This window comes from Chelonia mydas, chromosome 6, assembly GCF_015237465.2.
Source record: "Chelonia mydas isolate rCheMyd1 chromosome 6, rCheMyd1.pri.v2, whole genome shotgun sequence".
NCBI classification, from domain to species: Eukaryota; Metazoa; Chordata; order Testudines; family Cheloniidae; genus Chelonia; species Chelonia mydas.
In genome coordinates this window covers 89790719-89811239 of record NC_051246.2, presented here as the reverse complement: position 1 = coordinate 89811239, position 20521 = coordinate 89790719, and the positions used below count along the sequence as shown (strand labels likewise).

The 20521-nt window shown below is 38.9% G+C and overlaps 1 protein-coding gene across 2 annotated transcripts in view; it reads left to right on the top strand.

Moving 5' to 3' along the window:
• The window catches only part of SEC23A (SEC23 homolog A, COPII coat complex component), a 51141-nt gene that overhangs the window by 12708 nt on the left and 17912 nt on the right, over positions 1-20521 (top strand). The window contains exons 3-12 of one of the 2 annotated variants that reach the window (XM_007065241.3): positions 2130-2187; positions 2528-2614; positions 4063-4299; positions 4414-4493; positions 7171-7315; positions 9876-10034; positions 10601-10716; positions 13538-13661; positions 18333-18413; positions 19524-19613. In XM_007065241.3, the coding sequence (XP_007065303.1) occupies positions 2130-2187; positions 2528-2614; positions 4063-4299; positions 4414-4493; positions 7171-7315; positions 9876-10034; positions 10601-10716; positions 13538-13661; positions 18333-18413; positions 19524-19613 (1177 nt within the window). Of the gene's footprint in view, positions 1-2129; positions 2188-2527; positions 2615-2675; positions 3073-4062; positions 4300-4413; positions 4494-7170; positions 7316-9875; positions 10035-10600; positions 10717-13537; positions 13662-18332; positions 18414-19523; positions 19614-20521 lie in introns of those variants that run through there. The other variant, XM_043548810.1, reaches the window with a different exon arrangement.

Here is a 20521-nt window from a genome sequence, read left to right as displayed (position 1 = left end):
ACTCTTCACATAAAGTTGTCCCAGTTAATGTTGTTACATTGCTGATCAATTAGGGAACATACTCGTTTAAAGTTGCGCAATGCTCCTGTCAGGGTTCCTCCCCGACTCTGAACTCTAGGGTACAGATGTGGGGACCTGCATGAAAACCTCCTAAGCTTACTTTTACCAGCTTAGGTTAAAACTTCCCCAAGGTACAAATTAATTTTATCCTTTGTCCTTGGAATATCCACTGCCACCACCAAACTCTAACTGGGTTTACTGGGAAATGCAGTTTGGACACGTCTTTCCCCCCCAAATCCTCCCAACCCTTGCACCCCACTTCCTGGGAAAGGTTTGGTAAAAATCCTCACCAATTGCATAGGTGACCACAGACCCAAACCCTTGGATCTGAGAACAATGAAAAAGCATTCAGTTTTCTTACAAGAAGACTTTTAATAGAAATAGAAGTAGATAGAAGTAAAGGAATCACCCCTGTAAAATCAGGATGGTAGATACCTTACAGGGTAATTAGATTCAAAACATAGAGAATCCCTCTAGGCAAAACCTTAAGTTACAAAAAAGACACAGACAGAAATAGTCATTGTATTCAGCACAATTCTTTTCTCAGCCATTTAAAGAAATCATAATCTAACGCATACCTAGCTAGATTACTTACTAAAAGTTCTAAGACTCCATTCCTGTTCTATCCCCGGCAAAAGCAGCATACCAACAGACACAGACCCTTTGTTTCTCTCCCTCCTCCCAGCTTTTGAAAGTATCTTGTCTCCTCATTGGTCATTTTGGTCAGGTGCCAGCGAGGTTACCTTTAGCTTCTTAACCCTTTACAGGTGACAGGATTTTTCCTCTGGCCAGGAGGGATTTTAAAGGGGTTTACCCTTCCCTTTATATTTATGACAGCTCCCTTATAACGTTGTTCCGCAGCCGCCAGTGCTTTGTCCACTGCTTGCAGAAAGAGCAGCCATTTGGAGCGAGCTGGTGGGGGCTTGGAACCAGGGTGGACCGGCAGCCCCCCATCATCTCCCTGCTCCCCTAAGTTCCTTGTGCCGCAGTGGCCCAGCAGGCTATCAATTGCCAGCAGTTCAGCTGTCCCTCCCCCCACTGCCCTTTGCTGCTCTTGCCCTCTGCCTTGGAGCTGCTCCCAGGAGCCTCCTGCTTGCTGTGCGGGTGGAGGAGCGGGGAAGAGGGAGGCTAATGTCAGGGTGTCCCCCTCCCACCTGCTCCTGCCCTTGCCCTCTGCTTACCCCCTCTCTATAGAGCCGCGGCGGGGTGAGGGGGAAACAGGGCTCAGGATGGAGGGAGCTTGCTGGCAGCAGCTGCTGTCTCAACTTGCTGATCTACTTAAAAAGGCAATGTACTTAGAGTGGGGTTAGCGTACTTAAAGGGGCAGTACGCATCTCTCTCTCTCTCTCTCTCTCTCTCACACGCAGGTTGTGTGTCTCTGTCTGCCATGCTGTCTCCCCTCCCTCCATTTGTGCTGCCTTGTACAATGTGATACTACATTAACAACAATGTGTTAACCCTTGAGGGCTCAGCCAAGTGCTAGTTCATCATTTAGCAGTAAGGCATTCCCTGGGAAATATCTCACCCTCTTCCACCCTCTGACTTAAACACCTCAATCAAGCTTCACAATCATCATTGCTGTGTACAGTATTAAATTGTTTGTTTAAAACTTATACTGTGTGTGTGTGTGTATATATATATATAAAAAAATATAATCTTTTGTCTGGTGAAATTTTTTTCCCCTGGAACCTACCCCCCCCATTTACGTTAATTCTTATGGGGAAATTGGATTCGCTTAACATCGTTTTGCTTAAAGTCGCATTTTTCAGGAACATAACTATAACGTTAAGTGAGGAGTTACTGTATATCAGTCTGCTGCTACTGAAATAATTACGAAGTTATACATTCTTTATTGTGAATTTACAGCAGGATCATTAAGGAGAAGATGCATTGTGAGGGGGGAAATTCTTGTTTGAAGCGCACACATCTTTGACAATTAGGAAAAAGGGCATGATAAACAGATAAAGGGTGAATCCATGTCATACACACAACATATGTATTTAGTGTCAAAGCCCCTTGGTAATGTAAAACAAACTATTACTAATACTTTTCTACTTTTATTTTTATAGCCAAGTGGATTATCGAGCAAAACTTTGGGCTTGCAATTTTTGTTATCAAAGAAATCAGGTAAGAAAATGAAGTATTCAGACTATAGTTGCATCCGATGAAGTGAGCTGTAGCTCACGAAAGCTTATGCTCAAATAAATTTGTTAGTCTCTAAGGTGCCACAAGTACTCCTGTTCTTTTTGAGACTATAGAATGACCTTTTTAGGGATGGTGCATTTAATTTTCCTCCTATAAATTATACATGTGAATTGGAATTGCCAACAGACGCTAAACATGCGGATGTCTGCCCATTCTGAGACAGAAGCAAATAATATATGCAGATGTTTATTTTTCAGTGTTTTTCTGTAACTTGTAATTTTGAAATGTGTACTTAATGGGTTTTTTTTTTTTGCTTTTGCAGTTTCCTCCTACTTACGCTGGTATATCAGAGATGAACCAGCCTGCAGAACTTTTACCTCAGTTTTCTAGTATTGAATATGTAGTACAGGTAAAAAAAAACAAATAAAATCTTTGACATTAAATTGCATTGAAGCTAGCTATGTAGAGTATGGTTTATTTTACTTTTGTTTTGATTTAGTAGTGATTAAAATGCAGTGAATAATCTACACGTTTTCAGTTGTAGACCTTTGACCAGTATCATCCACTGGAAATGGAGAGTACTATTTTTGATTATAGTGACTATAATAAAATTATAGGAACATTATCTGATTATTAAGGGCAATACAAGAGAGGGAAGCTCTATATGTTCTAGAGATTTAAGCTTCTGTTGGGATGTGTTTCTTCATGAGGAGTTCAGTTCTCTTGTGCTTGTTTTGGAGAAACCATTTTATTGCTGCTTGCCAACATAACTTAGATCAAGTTTTAGTGAATAGTTGGTCTTTGAAGTGAAGATTATATCTGAATAATCATGGATTGATATTGGAACCAATTTATTTCTAGGAGAAGGTGAGTAGTGAACTGGTTAAGTTTACAGATAACTGTTTTTTGGCCAATCAGTTAATATCATTTGGATTTTCTTATTTAATTGTAATACCGACAGACCCTGATAGGTGGGATTGAATTTGGGACCTCTGAATCTTAGTGTATGAGCCTCTACTGCATGAGCTATGTGGCCCTTAGCCAACACTGTAGCAGACTCATCAGTCTTAAGCTGGGCTAGGTGCCACTAGTGGGAGACAGAGTGCCCCACCAAGCAGGCATAGCTAACATAATTTATCTATCTCCATTTCATCATGGTAGGGCATGGGAGTGTCTTAGTAGAGATTAGTAGAGGAAAAAAGCCATGCAACAAGAAACTGCGAAAAATAAAATTAATTAGACCGGAAAAGGAAGGAGTTAGGAGGGGACTGCAGTGAGGCGTTCAAATTAAGAAAGGTAAAGTTAAAATTTGTCAACCACTCCTTTTGGCTAGTTTTGTAATACTAGATAAAAGGGAACACTTGCTGAAATTACAGGGGAATGATTTTAGAATGAGGGGAACTGCTAATGTATCGAGTCAAACTATGGAATGAAATGTCACAGAAGATCTAATACTGTTTCTGTTTTTTTTCTAAGTTTTCATAAATTTAATGACCACTAGCAGCACTTTGAGTAATACTTTGTTTTTCATCTTGTAAGGTTAATAACATTATCTCATGATTCAAAATTATCTGGTGAGGCCTGGAAGGAATTTGTTCTTCTATATTGAACATGGCACTTTTGGATAGAGTTAATTATGGTACCGAGTTCACACTCCTGTGCAGCATTAGGTATTGGCCACTGCCTCGGGTGGGTTGCCAAATTGGATAGAGCATTGGTCTGAGCTAGTGTGGCAAATTCTATATTTACTAAAATTAATATAACTTGAACAAAGTTTATTTTTGCAATTTGATTATTTTCTGTACAATATATACCGCCCAATGTGCTTTTTCACTCAGTTATTATTATTTCTTAAAGCGTGGTCCTCAGATGCCTTTGATATTTCTTTACGTTGTGGACACATGCATGGAAGATGAAGATTTGCAAGCCCTGAAGGAATCCATGCAAATGTCATTAAGTCTCTTACCACCAACTGCTTTGGTAGGTCTTATTACATTTGGGAGAATGGTGCAGGTCCATGAGCTTGGTTGTGAAGGAATTTCAAAAAGCTATGTCTTCAGAGGCACAAAGGACCTATCTGCAAAACAACTTCAGGTAACAGACAAAAAACAATTAAAAACCCCTCAAACCCTGAACGTGATCATAGTGGTGAACTTCAAGATGCTCTGTAATCAAATTATATATATATATATTTACTTTTTTTTACAGGAAATGTTGGGGCTTACTAAAGTATCTGTTTCACAAGTAGGCCGGGGTCCTCAAGTACAGCAGCCACCACCTTCTAACAGGTATTATTTAAAAAAATGAAATAAAAAAAAATATCATTGCTAAATTGCTTTACCAGAAAATTTTACCTCATGATTTTTTTTTTCTTGTGTGATTGATACAACTAGAGGGTCACACATTTTGTTGCTCTAGTAGGTTGAGTGTTGTGTGTTATCCTACATTTTTTAATGCAAATGGCTTTTTAGGTTTAAGGATCATACGAGAAGGTTTCTGGAGAGCAGAATCTTAGCTTGGCTGTCCTTAGAGACTGTGAATGTAGTTTTGGAAGCTGAGGCTGGAAGAGTTGTGACAGTAATGAATTTCCCATTAGAAAAGAATGGGGAAAGTCTGTCCCAGATAACAGACTCCCCCTCTTACCATACATACTGGTCATTCTAAGGGGGTCTCTAATAGTCAAATTGCTTTAACCATTTCAAGGGATAACTAGAACATCTAACATGGTAACATTTGTAGCGTAGATGGAAGCTTAGGCTGTAAAGGTGGTATAGGAAAAGAAGCCCTTGAGGAATTCCACCACGATTTCAACAATTTCCATCCCACCATCAACCTCAGCCTGGACCAGTCCACACAAGAGATCCACTTCCTGGACACTACGGTGCTAATAAGTGATGGTCACATAAAGACCACCTTATACCAGAAACCTACTAACCGCTATTCCTACCTACATGCCTCCAGCTTTCATCCGGACCACACCACATGATCCATTGTCTAGAGCCAAGCTCTACGATACAACTGCATTTGCTCCAACCCCTCAGACAGAGACAAACAGCTACAAGATCTCTGTCAAGCATTCTTACAACTACAATACCCACCTGCTGAAGTTAAGAAACAGATTGACAGAGCCAGAAGAGTACTCAGAAGTCACCTACTACAGGACAGGCCCAACAAAGAAAATAACAGAATGCCACTAGCCATCACCTTCAGCCCCCAACTAAAACCTCTCCAACGCATCATCAGGGATCTACAACCTATCCTGAAGGAATACCCATCACTCTCTCAGATCTTAGGAGACAGGCCAGTCCTTGCTTACAGACAGCCCCCCAACCTGAAGCAAATACTCACCAGCAACCACACACCACACAACAGAACCACTAACCCAGGAACCTATCCTTGCAACAAAGCCCGTTGCCAACTGTGTCCACGTATCTATTCAGGGGACACCCTCATAGGGCCTAATCACATCAGCCACACTATCAGAGGCTCGTTCACCTGCACATCTACCAATGTGATATATGCCATCATGTGCCAGCAATGCCCCTCTGCCATGTACATTAGTCAAACTGGACAGTCTCTACGTAAAAGAATAAATGGACACAAATCAGACGTCAAGAATTATAACATTCAAAAAGCAGTTGGAGAACACTTCAATCTCTCTGGTCACTCGATTACAGACCTAAAAGTGGCAATACTTCAACAAAAAACCTTCAAAAACAGACTCCAACGAGAGACTGCTGAATGGGAATTAATTTGCAAACTGGATACAATTAACTTAGGCTTGAATAGAGACTGGGAGTGGATGGGTCATTACACAAAGTAAAACTATTTCCCCTTGTTTATTCCCCCCCCTCCCCCCCCCCGTTCCTCGGATGTTCTTGTCAACTGCTGGAAATGGCCCACCTTGATTATCACTACAAAAGGTCTCCCTCTACCCCCCCCGCCCCCCCCCGGCTCTCCTGCTGGTAATAGCTCACCTTAAGTGATCACTCTGGTTTCAGTGCGTATTATAACACGCATTGTTTCATGTTCTCTATGTATATAAATCTCCCCACTGTATTTTCCACTGAGTGCATCCAATGAAGTGAGCTATAGCTCACAAAAGCTTATGCTCAAATAAATTGGTTAGTCTCTAAGGTGCCACAAGTACTCCTTTTCTTTTTGTGAATACAGACTAACACGGCTGTTACTCTGAAACCTGTCAGTTTAAGGAGAAGGGATTCCACATCTAAGAATGCATTTGATTCACCCTTCAAAAAGATTTTACTAAAAGATCCCTGTCTACAAGGGTAGTTTGCTTACAGACATCAGTATTTGTGGCCTTTCTGCTATTTCCATTGCTTCTGACATGTTTTTCATGACTTCTTCCGAAGATGTATTTTAACAAACTTACTGTGCCTCAGCACATTTGCGAATATATAGAGGTGCTGTTTCTGTCTTCCTATGTGTATGAATATATCCAACATTTTAAAATATATCAACAGAAGTATTTATCCATATATATTTCGATCTTTCATTCTCTTAGATATGATGATAGGCAAAAAAGGCTATTTGCTAAATAATCCATTGGGATTTAGATTCCTAGACAATTCTGAAAATTTTACCCCTTAACATTTTCATTTTGTCTTCCCTCCAAGATTATCCTCTTTCCTTTAGTCTCTGTCTCAAATTCCCATGGTGACCTGATGTGTTTTTGTCTGCATGTAGTTCCTTCTGGACCCTGGTTGCCTTGCTACAGTGCTCCATGTGGAGCTTCCTGTCTCCTTAGGCTGAGCATGCCATGTATGTAGTGCTTCCAGACCTTGCCAGCCTGTTGAGCAAGAGACTGTGCTCTGAACCCAGATTTGGATCTTTGGCATTGCAATCTAACACGTTGCCAATGAATTACTAGTCCTGATTATTTTTTAAAAGTCATATAGCCAAAAGAATCCTAAAGCTAACATAATGCCATTTATCTATATTTAGATTCCTACAGCCAGTGCAGAAAATTGATATGAATCTTACTGATCTTTTGGGTGAATTACAACGGGATCCTTGGCCTGTTCCACAAGGGAAGAGACCTTTGCGTTCCTCTGGAGTGGCTCTTTCTATAGCTGTAGGACTCCTTGAGGTAATAGTTCCACCTAAAATTGTTTTTAAATGTCACTAGATCACTGTCCTACATAAAACCTATGGCGGATGCTGCAGTCAACACATAACAGTAACAATCTCTGTAATTCATGTATATTAGTCTTGTGTTCAGATTCAGACAAACATGACATTTACTGAATTTTCCTCTATTTAATCTGAGTAAATGCATGCATCTCATTCTATTTTTATATTCCACACAATTACGTTACTACCTTATGCTTGTTTAGTTGGTGACTTTTTGTCTTTTAGTTTAGATTAAAGGAAGTCCACCGGTCTTTTATTACTATATTAACTTCATATTTATATTCCCAAAAGTGTGCGGGGCACTCTATGAAGCAAGAGTACTGTCCTGGTCAAAGAGCTAAGAATCTGTATTGAACGTGTATTGAGCAAAGAGGGAGAAGGAAATGGGATGCAGCCCAAGATTTTTAAAAATACATTTTTTCTTAGTTCTTGACTAATTTATCCAGTTATTTTTATTACCCTTTGTCTTTTAGTTGTTTAAATCATGCCTCTTTGCTTTGACTGTATTTGTTACAAATCTTTTTTTATACCTATTTTTGTTCGATTCTTCATTGTAATTTCTTAGCCTTTTCCTTAATTTCTATTTTTGTTGTTTTTATTCCCTTTCCCATTTTGATTTTTGTGACTTTTGTTTATAACTCTTTACTATTTAACACTATTTTCTACAGTTTTTAACCCTTAGTCAGTAGTCTGTTCTTCCCATTCCCTTCCCTTTAAGAATTGTCTCTTTGCTTTGGATACTGAAAGCCAATGGTATTGTGGCAGCATACCTGTCTGGGCTCCTTCCTTCAAGTCTCTAAACAGCGCAGCCTCCTTTACCTGTAATGTTACTTTGCAGACTTTGTAGTCATATGTTTGGGTGATGATACCTGTTTAAAGTAGTGAGGGCAGCTTGTCAAGATGCTCATGGTCACTGCTGGGCTTGTGAAATCTTGCCTGTGTTCTCCCCTACCCTTGTGGTCTTTCTGTGTTAATGGGATTTAATTTACATAAGTTTACTTATCTTTAAAGGTTGTATTTCCTTACAGGAATAACCTAGAAGGTTTCTTTATGATGTGGTTTTTTTTTTTCCTCCCCAACTAATCAGTACAGCATGGGAAGGGTCTCATTTTGGTTGAGTTTAACTGAGATGTTTCATGTGCCTGCACATGTTCTATGGTTTTTTTTAAAAAGACCATAGCAGAAAGTTGAGTGACTGTGTTTTATATCCCAGCTTAGCTGAAAAAGATTGGGGGAATTGTTATGTTTTTTTCTGATTTAAAATCCATTTTTGAGATTAGTCTCTTTTGGCACCTCGCAGGCCCAGGGTCATTTTAACTTCTATTGTTCCTCTTTATGTCATTAAAGATGTATTGACACCAAGGGGAACAAACTTTAATTTAAAGAAGTGAATTCAGGCCTAGTGAAAATTGCCAGGTTGGTTGCTCTGGTGACAAAAATCCTGTTTAACTATAGAAGAGGTTGAGTTTGGGCAACAAACTGCAAGCTTCCCCTTGCTTTTATGCTGCTTTCAGAAGGGTCCACCTCTAAGGAGGAGAAACTAGTTCAGTCTCCATACCCATTCAGTTCTCTGCTGAGACTGCCAGTTGTGTGGTGGACACCTCTTGAGCAGAAACTAGCTTCTTGTTTTCTAGGCACTAGTTTCACAGAGGCACAAAAGTCAACTGAAAAAAACATTCTATTTAGAACAATTCTGCCAATATCTAATATTTGCCCCTCTCTGATATTTTTATCTCTCAAGACACTCGCATGGAAACAAGATGTTTTGTATGAAGGTTCCATTTGTTTCTGCAGTTTATTTTCCATATTACGTCATTATTTTGTGATGACAACCATTTCAGTAACAAGTTGATGTAATGGCACTAAGAGGAGGGTTGTGATTTCAGAATATGGAAGCAGATAAAATTTTGAACGTAAAGATAGTCTCCCCTCCCCCGCATTCAGCTATTCCTAGTAATAATTAATTGGGAAAGAGAAATACCCAAAATACCATGGACCAGATCCTCAATTTGTGTAAATTATCTTAGCTCAGTTGAAGTCAGTAGAGTGGTGACTAGCAGAGGATCCGACCTCAGATATATGCAGAACTGTCTTAAAAGTGAAAAATACTAGTTTTAGTGAGGCAAGAATGGTATTTTAAGTTAAACTACTACTCAGAATTTTGAAAAAAGAAAAGGAGTACTTGTGACACCTTAGAGACTAACCAATTTATTTGAGCATGAGCTTTCATGAGCTACAGCTCACTTCATTGGATGCATCCGATGAAGTGAGCTGTAGCTCACGAAAGCTCATGCTCAAATAAATTGGTTAGTCTCTAAGGTGCCACAAGTACTCCTTTTCTTTTTGCGAATACAGACTAACACGGCTGTTAGAATTTTGAGATATTCTAATTGTTTACTTTAGTCCAAGCAATACAACAGATACAAATTCATAGTTGTTTCCTCTATTAATATTATGTACTAACTGTTATTTTAGCAAAAAGAGTTGCTCTCTGAGATTTTCTTTCTGTCTTACAGTGTACTTTCCCTAACACTGGTGCACATATTTTGATGTTCATTGGAGGACCAGGCACTCAAGGACCTGGGATGGTTGTAGGGGATGAACTGAAGTTACCTATAAGATCATGGCATGACATTGAAAAAGACAATGCTAATTATGTTAAAAAGGCTACTAAGGTAAGACTTACCAATAGATGGGGAAGAGAGATGTAAATTTTTTTTTATTTGACAGATAATTAGAATAAGACATTTGATATTAGAATATGTATAAAGTGATATAGAACTTAGACATTTTTGTTGTTGTCGAACGTTCCTTGAATAACTACATATCTTCCAAAATTTCATAAGGATTTTCAGTACATTGAGTGAGAACCTGATTCAACTCCAATTTAAGTGACTGGGAGTGTTTCTACTGACTTAGTAGGAGTTGGATCAGGGCCTTAATGCACAGTGATCAAGAACAGTAGCATTGATTTTTAGGTAGAATGCCACCTTGATCAATCTACCACAAATTATCTTTTAAGCCGGCTGGGAAAAGTAGGGAATAGTCATAAAAAATTCTAGACCTTTCTCACTTAGTTTTTACTTCTCAAAAAAAGATCTTTTAGCCAATGTTAGAGTATAATATGGATACAATTTAATTTAGCTGTTGTACAATAATTCTGAGAGCTTATGTTTTAACGTTAAAGTGTGGCAAGTTCAGTTTGCATATTGTTATAAATGCATTTTAATCTTGTATTTAGCATTTTGAAGCTCTGGCTAATCGTGCTGCTACAACTGGTCATGTTATTGACATATATGCATGTGCACTAGATCAGACTGGTCTTCTGGAGATGAAGTGCTGTCCCAACTATACTGGGTATGTGACTAATTTGTTTAAAGTAGTTTATGAAGGTGCACTTTAAAAAGAAAGTATTTAAAATAGAGTGGTCATTACCTAACAAAAAATACTAATGACTTTGTTTTAGTTCCAAATGATAGAAGGAAAAATCACTACTCCATGTCTGTGTACTGTGATTGTGGATAGCTTGCATATAGACCTAAATTGTTGTGAGCCTGGGAAGAATTTGTCACCATAATTTTGGGTTTAATTATGAGGGTATATACTCTCATTAATTTTAACATTAAATATTTGGGGCTTAAATAGTGTAAATGTCCTTTTAAAATATTTAGCCTGTGTACTGTTGCCAAATAATCTATTTTTCCTTTCCATATATGTATCTTGGGCTTCAGTAATGCTCAGGCACACACCTTTTTCACAGTGATCTTTTATTTCTTTTACATTTTTGTTCTTCCTTTTGTCCTTTGATTGAGGGGGAAATCTTTCTTCTCTAGATGTCATTTTTTGAGTGTCTTGAATTTCTTCATGCATGATGTATTGTGTATAGTGTGTTCTTGACCTCCCTGAAAACATTCTCTTTATTATTGAGTTGGGTAATAAACTAAGTTTTTTCAGAACAATGTGTTAGATCTTTTATTGTCTCTAGTCTGACTTCCTCTCATTTCACTCTGCTGAAACTACTTTCATCAAGGATTCAAACAGCCCTCTTCTTGGCCACATCTTCAGTTCTTTACGCCTTCCTTATCATCCTTGACCTCTCTACTGCCTTGCACTGTGAGCCATACTCTACTTGAGTGTCTTGCTTCCTTCACCTTTCATATTACTGCTCTCTCCTGATTCTTCTCTTTCTCTGGCTGTTCTGAGTGGTTTTTGGGGGGAGGATGGAGAAGGAGTGGGCTGTTGTCTTCCTTCTCTTTCCCACTGCCCATGGGGATATCACAGCGATCTGTCCTTGGAGTCTTCATCTTCTTGCTTACCCTTCCTCTGGACATTCTGATTCACTCATGCAGTTTCAACTACAGTCTCTGTGTTGATGACTCTCAAATTCTTCACTCCTGACTTGTCTCCATTCATTCAGTCATGTCTCTGACGTCTCCTGGATGGCATCACCAGTAAAGCTTACCATGGTCAAAACAAATACTGATCTTTCCAGTGAAACTCTCTGCTCTTCCCCATTCTGTCTCACTATTGATACCACCCTCATCCTTTATGTCACTCAAGGCCATGGCATGGGGTTAATCTTTGACTCCTCTGTCTGCACTGCCCCTCACATGTCCAAATCCTGCCACTTCTTGCTGTACAATTTTTCTAAGTTCCACCCTTTCAGTCCCGACAGCTAAAATTCCCTCAGGCTTTCATAATTTCCCATATTGATTACTGTAACCTCTTGCTTTGTGGCCTTCTGGACTCTCATGTTACCTACCCGTCTTGCTTTGTGGCCTCCTGGACTTTCATGTTACCAACCCCTCTACAGTTAGTACAAAATTCTGTCGCTAAGATTATTTTCCATGCCTGTAATGTGATCATGTCAACCCCTCTTAGAATCCCACTACTAGCTCTTGTTCCTCTGTCACATCAAGGTCAAGCTTCTTGAACTTCAAGTCAAGGTGCTATGTAATTCTGCCCCTTCCTCTGTCTCTTTCTGCAATGCCCCAGCCCATTCTGGCCCCTCCAACAATACCAGCCTTGACATCCCGTTTGTCTACTTCTCTCTCTGTCTGTTGCTATGTTGCCTGCTAGGCATAGGGTTGTTCTTTCTGAGTTGGTCCCCATAGTTGTTGTTTTCTCCATATTTAAATAACTCCTGAAGACCCACTTCTACTGTGTTGACTACCAGAAACTAGTCAATTTATAAAGGGAAAGTTGGAGGGCAGAACTTAACACAAAACTTATCAACCGTATTATTAAAAACATGGATGCCTTATATTTGTACACTGTGAGCACTACTGGGGATAAACACTAATCATGTCTTATGCTCATTCCTTAAATGCTAATCAGATAGATTTAAAAATACTTCACTGCTCAATACGAGTAGTTACAGATTGCAGTGCAGTCAAAGTAATTTCATCTTCAATGAGCACTGCTGAGCTCACACACAAAATGTGTTTTATGAGAACAGATTCAGGTTTGAAATAATTACTTATCTGAGAGAGGCAAAATGATATGGGAAAGTATCAGAATATTAGCATAAGTTAATCAACGGATGCATTTCCGCAAGGCAGGGTTATAAACTAGCTGTGATGATAAAGTCCAGTGCAATGTTTTCTCCAGTTGAAGCTTTTTTGAATTAAGAGCCTGATGACTTTGACATGCTGATCTTGTAAGAAACCTATTTACAAAGTTCCCCATTAGAAACCTGTTTACAAAGTTCCCCATTATGCTTTATGATGAGATAATTGAAAGTAGCTCCTGTTAAGGTGATTTTGAAAAAAATGTTTCAGAGTATTTCATAGTGAACTGTTTTTACTTTAAACTCTGAGGGTATATCTACACTGCAGTTAGACACCCGCAGCAGGCCCGTGCCTGCTGGCTCAGGCTGTGGGGCTGTTTAATTACAGTGTGGACTTCCCAGCTCGGGCTGGAGCCCAGGCTCTGGGACCCTTAGGGAAGTCTACAGTGCGATTAAACAGCCCTGCAACCCAAGTCCTGTGAGCCCAAGTCAGCTGGCAGAGGCCAGCCATGGGTGTCTAATTGTAGTGTAGATATATTCTTTGATAGCTCTTTGAGAGATAAGTTGAAGTATATCCTGTTTGCTAAATTAATGCACAATAAGTCGTCCAGATGCTTTCTAGTTGTGTTTCTGTGTTTTATCTTGGTATTTTTTTGGTCTTTCATCCAGAGGCTACATGGTGATGGGAGACTCTTTCAATACATCCTTATTCAAACAAACCTTTCAGAGAGTATTTACCAAAGATATGCAAGGGCAATTTAAAATGGGATTTGGTGGCACTTTAGAAATAAAGGTAAGAGTCAAAACTTAATATGAATATTATTAGGGTCTGGTGTTGTATTCCCTCCTTCCACTTCCCTTAGGTACCACTGCAGATGTGGTCAGACTTAAACTCATGCACATGTTAGAAATTCAGAAGTTCTAACAAATCAAGTCTAGTGATGTATTTGCATTGCTTATAGTAGCGGTTCAGTAACCTTTCATTTTAAACCTTTATTTTTAGGGATTTATTACTTTACCATAAAAATAGGGTCTTGAGGCAAGAGTGCTTGGGATCCTGTTTCTCTTATTTAGGCAAAACAATCCTTAATCCAACATACATGCTAGTCAGCTGAGGCTATGCATATTCAGCACAACATGCCTTGGGGGCTACAGTGTGTGGGCAGGCATGGTAGTTAACCCTTCTAGCACATTTTGAGCATTAAGAAGAGATCCTTTTCTGTTGCTAGCACCGGGATAAGAGGCTTTCTATATTCTTTCTTCCCAACCTTCTTCCCACCATTGCACCTGTACAGTAGAGGCTCAGATCCAATGGAAAGTACAGTCTGTATCCGAAATTCAGATATATACATTGATAAATGTCCTGAGAGATTTTGTTATATATCAGAAGAAACAAAATAATATACTAGGTATGCCAATGTGAGGAAGCGTGAAGCAAATTTTAAGTGATGTGAAAACTAATCTGCTCTGCTGTAATGGGAATTCAAAAGGCCAGATGATTGTTTGGTACCTTTCAGTGCTTGTTTGTCCCCTCCTGTATGTATGGCTCAGAAACCTAGGAGCAACTGTGACTAGGGAGAGTTCCTGGTAGCATGTCTTCCTTGGAGGTGTCCTGCCAGGGCCCAGAGTTGGTGTGGAGGTGCAAGGGCCATCATTGTAGCTGCACGCTGGCTTCCCACAAATCCTCGAGGATCAGGTGTGGGGTCCCAGGACTTTCTCTATGCGGGAAACCTGCCCCCATCAGGAAAATGGTAGGGTTCTCATGGGCAGGGCCAATCAGAGTGGGGGCCAGGACGGCCATTTGGCCTGGGCTTCAAGCTCAAAGGGGGCCTCAAATTTAGACACGTGTTAATTTTTTGGCGTTTGATAAGTTTTGCAACTTGTTTTTATGCGCATCCCTATTGGACCAAAATGAGAGAGACACTCTCAGCTTAAAGCTGCAAATTTAAGCAAATAAGAGAAGTGATTTGTTAAGACATAATTTTTTTTTAACTGATATAGATTTTGTCAAATTAAGGAGTTAAAAATGTTCATAAATATTAATAAAAATATATTGGTTCTGATGACACAAGATTAGACTGTGATGAACGTGTCCTCTCAGATCAGCTGATTATATAAACAAACCACGACTAGGCTGGTGCTGGATCAAGTGCGCGTTGAAGGTAGAGAATTGTTACGTTCTAGTGTCTTTATAGTTTTAAGTATAGTTGACTGAGGAATTCTCACACATAAATAATTCCTTATTCTTATTTTCATATGGTAGCTAAAAGAGGTGACTGGTTGGTTGGTTGAGCCCTAGCTTGGCCATCATCGTAGGCTTTTGTAGTCTATAGGCCCAAATTCAAGAAGGAGATGTGCCAACAGTAACAGATGCAGAAGAAGATCCTGTGTACGATCAAGAAACTCAACAGCAACAGGAAGATGTAAATATTATGCAGCAAGAGCAATCCATCAGTACTACAGGTTTGACTGTGACTGACATTGGAATTATTGACAAGAGCAGTGCTGCTCAAATGCAATCTTTCCTTCAAATTAGTTGTTTTGAAATTCCAAGTAACATTCCACAAGATGCTGATAATCATGCTTTCCCTACTCGTCTGCTTACAAAAACTCTTCCAAATGGTGAGATGTGCACAAGAGACTGGTTATGCTGGAGTACGGAAAAACAATCTCTGTACTGTGAACCCTGCTTCATTTTGAACAAAAGTGATGCAAATGCATCAGTTCTCTTTGATCAATCAGGATGGAGCATCAACAGAGGTTGGAGGAACTTGAAAGACTGAATACCATCATATGAGAGTTGAATGTCACACAAAGAAAACTCTGTTACATGGAAATCAGCCAGTAGGGCAGCATCAGCTGAAAGTTCAGTTGAGAATTTACTCTTGACTGAACTCTCTACAGAAACTAATAACTGGAAAAAACTTCTTAAGTGCATCCTGAATGTCATCTTTTTTCTTTCTGAGCAGGGACTGGCTTTCTTTGGTTCCAGTCAACGTATTGGTGATCATGCAAATGGAAACTTTCTAGGCATAGTTGAGCTCCTCAGCAAATATGATCCACTTTTATGAGAGCACGTAAAATGTGTTCAAGAGTTGCAAGAGAGTCAAATGCACATGCAAGTCCATTATCTCTCCACACGCATACAGAATGAGTTTATTAAGCTATGTGGGTCATTCGTACAAACAATAATTCTTGATGAGATTCGAAATGCCAAGTATTTTTAAATCATTGTTGATGCCACTCCAGATTGTTCTCACAAGGAACAGACTACTATGGTTAAGATGTTAAGATTGTAGATAGGTTTATTTTGTTTGATAATTCCACGAGAAAAACTGGAAAAGAAATTGCTACTCGAGTTCTAGCAATTCTAGCAGGTTTTAAGTTAGATTTTCAAGTCTGCATTGGTCAAGCCTATGACAGTGGATCTAATATGGCTGAGAAGTGCAAAGGTGTACAAGCAGTTCTGCTTGAGCATAATTCAGACTGTATTTTCTTCAATTGTGGAAACCACACACTAAACCTTGTAGGTGTTGACTATGCTGAATCATGCAAGGAGGCAATTACTTACTTTGGAACTGTTCAGCAAATGTACAATCTCTTCAGTAGCAGTCCACAAAGGTGGGAAATTCTGAAGCAATATCTTCCTGTTTCACTGCATGGGATGTCCGAAACTAGATGGTCTGCACGGATTGATGGTGTTCAACTAGTTATGCAGCATTTAATTCAGTGAGAAAGGCTTAAATGAGCTTGAATCTCTCAATCTCACTCCTCGGGCTCGAACTGAACTTCAGTCTATTCAGAAGCACATGTCCAAATTTGAATACATTCTGATGTCATCTTTGTGGATGAAGCTACTTACAATGATCCACCAAACTAATCTGGTAATTGAAGCACGCAATGCTACACTTGATGGTGAGAGGGATAACACTGAAAGTCTTATCAATTACATTCAACAGATTTGTGAACAATGGGATGCGATCCTGACTGAGTCCAAATTAGTAGCACAGAATATTGGCATTTCATCTGAGTTCTCTACCAATTGCAATTTACCAACTGAATCTGATGCCGAGCATCATTATAGGGTCAATGTCTTCCTTGTCATCATTGACTCTATTCAGTCAGGTCTTACGCGTCGATTTGAGTCACAGCGACTAATTTGTACCCTTTTTGAGTTTCTTTGGCAGTTCAACAGACTGAATAATGAAGATCTACTTTCTGCAGCTGAACAATTTCAGCAACAGTACAACAAAGAAATCTCAAAAGATCTCAGTGACCAGGTCATCTTCCTCAAACGAATATATTCCACAAACTTTAAATTGGATTGCAAGCCAAAGGAATTGCTTCAAGAAATACTCGAACTTGGACTCTCTGGGATGTTTCCTAATATCACAATTGCATTGCGTATTTTTGTCAGTTTGCCTGCATCAGTGGCTTCAGGTGAACACCCCTTCAACGTGTTGAAGCAAGTAAAGAACAATCACCGTTCAACTATGGGACAAGAGCATTTGAATGGGCTTACTATGCTTAATATCAACTGTGACATTGCATGAAAGCTAAATATTTCCTCAATAATAAGTGCATTTGCACAGAAAAAGGCTAGAAAAGCATTTGTTAAATAAAAAGATATTCAAATTATGTCTCACTCTTTTTTGGTGCCTCATTTTGTTTTCATGTGACATCATTTTTTATTTTTATTATGGCTAGGGGCCTCAAAAGCTGGAAGTGGCTCAGGTCTCTCTGGACCTCTGAGAGGGCCTGCTCTTGGGTATTTCCTTTCCCAAAGCCCCCTCAGGAGGATTTTATTACTGGAAGTAATGATCTGGTCTTCTTGTTTTGTACGTACATAGCTATGAAATTGGTTGAAGAAATTGGCAAGGGTAAATAGGGAAACCCAACTCTTTCAGGACACCATTGTACGGTACAACTGTATTAGACTAATTTAAGTTATTAGATGTTGATTTTACCAAAGCATGTTTAGGAGATACAGAATATTAATTAATATGATATTTGTACAATCATATGGCCCATCCCACAGCCCCTCATCTGAGCCTTATCTCATGAATATTTTAATGATTGTATCTTCAGTAGAAAATGCTTTTAGTTATGTGATGTAGACATCACCTATAATATGCTTTCTGGGGCACTCAGAGGTCTAAGTAGTAGTAGGTGTTCTTTATATGCTATAATTCATAAACAATACAATTTCAGACTTAGAAAACTACACATGTAGCAGAGTTCACTTTTTAGACTTGCATGTTTGCAACAGCAGTTGGCTTTGTTTGCTGAAAGAATTATAAATATACTGAATATCCTATGTATTTATAACCTCTTCTAAAGGTGTGGATGAAACACTGAACGCCCGCCAGAAAGGTTAAAAGAAAAATAAATGTTATTTTATCAGTATTGAATGTATAAGTAAGCATAGCTCAATATGTGACCTGTTTTTCTTTTAAATGTAAAGACCTCAAGAGAAATCAAGATTTCAGGAGCTATTGGACCCTGTGTCTCTCTCAATTCCAAAGGACCTTGTGTGTCAGAAAATGTAAGTTACTTTTGTTGTAGGTGGGTGCAATTTTGAATTGCTAGAAAATAAAACCTAGGTTTTCTCGATTTGTAGAGGAATGTACTGGTACTACTTAATTATTGGATCAAAACCCCTGTATAAATCATTATTAGCATTTCAAAATTTGTTCATGAACGGTTTTTCAGATATGCCCCTGACTCACGCTTCAAGGCCCTCAGTCATCAGAGGGCTATATACAGAATCTGGTGAATTTAGGTGGTTAGGTTTTTTAAAATATATTGGATGTATTTTAATTCTCTGTTTTTGGATGGACACCAACGGTGAAGTAGTTTTTTCACTGTGTTCTCTGCTCTCTTATAAGACCACAGTTCCATGAAGCCCTACATCCTGTGACCCATTTATGTTGTATCATGACGTTGCATCAATATGTAATATTCTATCAATATGGTATAATGTAAAAACACACACAAACATGCACAGCCTAACTACAAATATAGCAAAAATAAGTATTAAACCAGTGACGGGGAACTCAACATTTAGGAAGTTTGATAAGTATCCAGTATGTAGGAATTTATTTGACCAGTGGAAGCGTCTATCTAGCCCCAAGAACCGCTCTTGCACAATCACTATCTCTCTCCTAAGCCAACCTTGTGCCCATACAGTTATACCTCTGGCCTCTTTCTTAGAGAACGTTTAGTAGCCTGTTACCTCCATCTGACTTTCCTGCTGCCACCTTTGTGATGGAGGGATACCACCTTCTCTTCCCCTCTCCATTCCCTTCCTGTGATGTCTGTCCTTCCATACTCTCTCTGTGCCATCCTGGGAGTGCCCCTTATTGCCTTCCCTATGGAGTTCTTTTGCTTTCTTCTGCCCTCAATTGGTGCCTGTTCTTCTGCTCTTTCTGAGGGAACTGGCCTGCAGCTGCTGCTCATGTTGGCAGCCTCTCTGCCTCTAGAAGCCAGTAGAGGGAGCCTTGAGGATCCATAACAGAGAGGAAATAGTGGAAACAGTGGCCTGTAGTGATCAGATGCAAGAAGTGCATCATTTTTTTATCACTCTATATGTATATTAGTGAACAACAACAAAATATTCCTGTTTTAAAAATCATTCTATATGATTTATTGACAGGAGATAGGAACAGGAGGTACATGTCAATGGAAGATCTGTGGCCTTAATCCCAATACAACCCTTGCGCTGTATTTTGAGGTGGTCAATCAGGTAAGAGACGTTTCACTCCACTTGTAATAAACTCAAAACACAGTAGTTTGATTTTTATGTAAATCTTGAATACTGTATTTTATTTTTACTACTCCCTCAACCATTCCCACAGTCTATTACCATACTCAGTCAAGTTTTTAAATTGATTTGTATCCACCCAATGTGATGAGTTGACTGTTTATAAATGTTACATAACGTACACTAGCAGTGATCCATTTATTGAATGACAGATATCAGAAGATAGAATAACAAATGAGTGTTTATTAGCTGTAAAATGTTTACTTTTTAGTATATAAAAAAACCTAGATAATTGTAAATTCTGCCATTTAAGCTTCAATAAGCAGATAATCTAATGATAAGAGAGGAATTGGTGTAGCGTAGTTGGAGAAAAAATTGGAGAGTTACATTGTACATTGCTTTTAACCAGATATATAAATATGCGGCTTTACATTGTTGTGCATTTTTCTTCAAATTAGTAAAAAACAAAAAAACAAAACACCAAAACCAACCAACCAAATCTCTGATCTTTATAAATATTTTAGCAAGTTTTCAGACTGTTGTAAACACTCTTTAATATGCATTGTTGGATTGAATTCAGCAGTTCCAGGTTTTGATTTTCCAGTAAACTGAATATTAACATGTTTCTTCATGTGAGAACAGAAGCCAGAGTGGTACTTTGAATGTTGATATTTTAGGTTTAAGTCTCTCTCTATAGGTGAAGGCAAAGGGTTCTGTTCCAGATGAATAAAGACTTATTTCAATTTGCAGATACATCTATTCTGTACCGCCTGAGAAGAGAGAGGAAAAAATAATTCCTTATTTCTTTTAATAGGCAAAACTACAATGTTCTCTTTAAAATCCTCAGTAATATTGACTCAAAATACCCATATGTAACAAACAGCAATTGT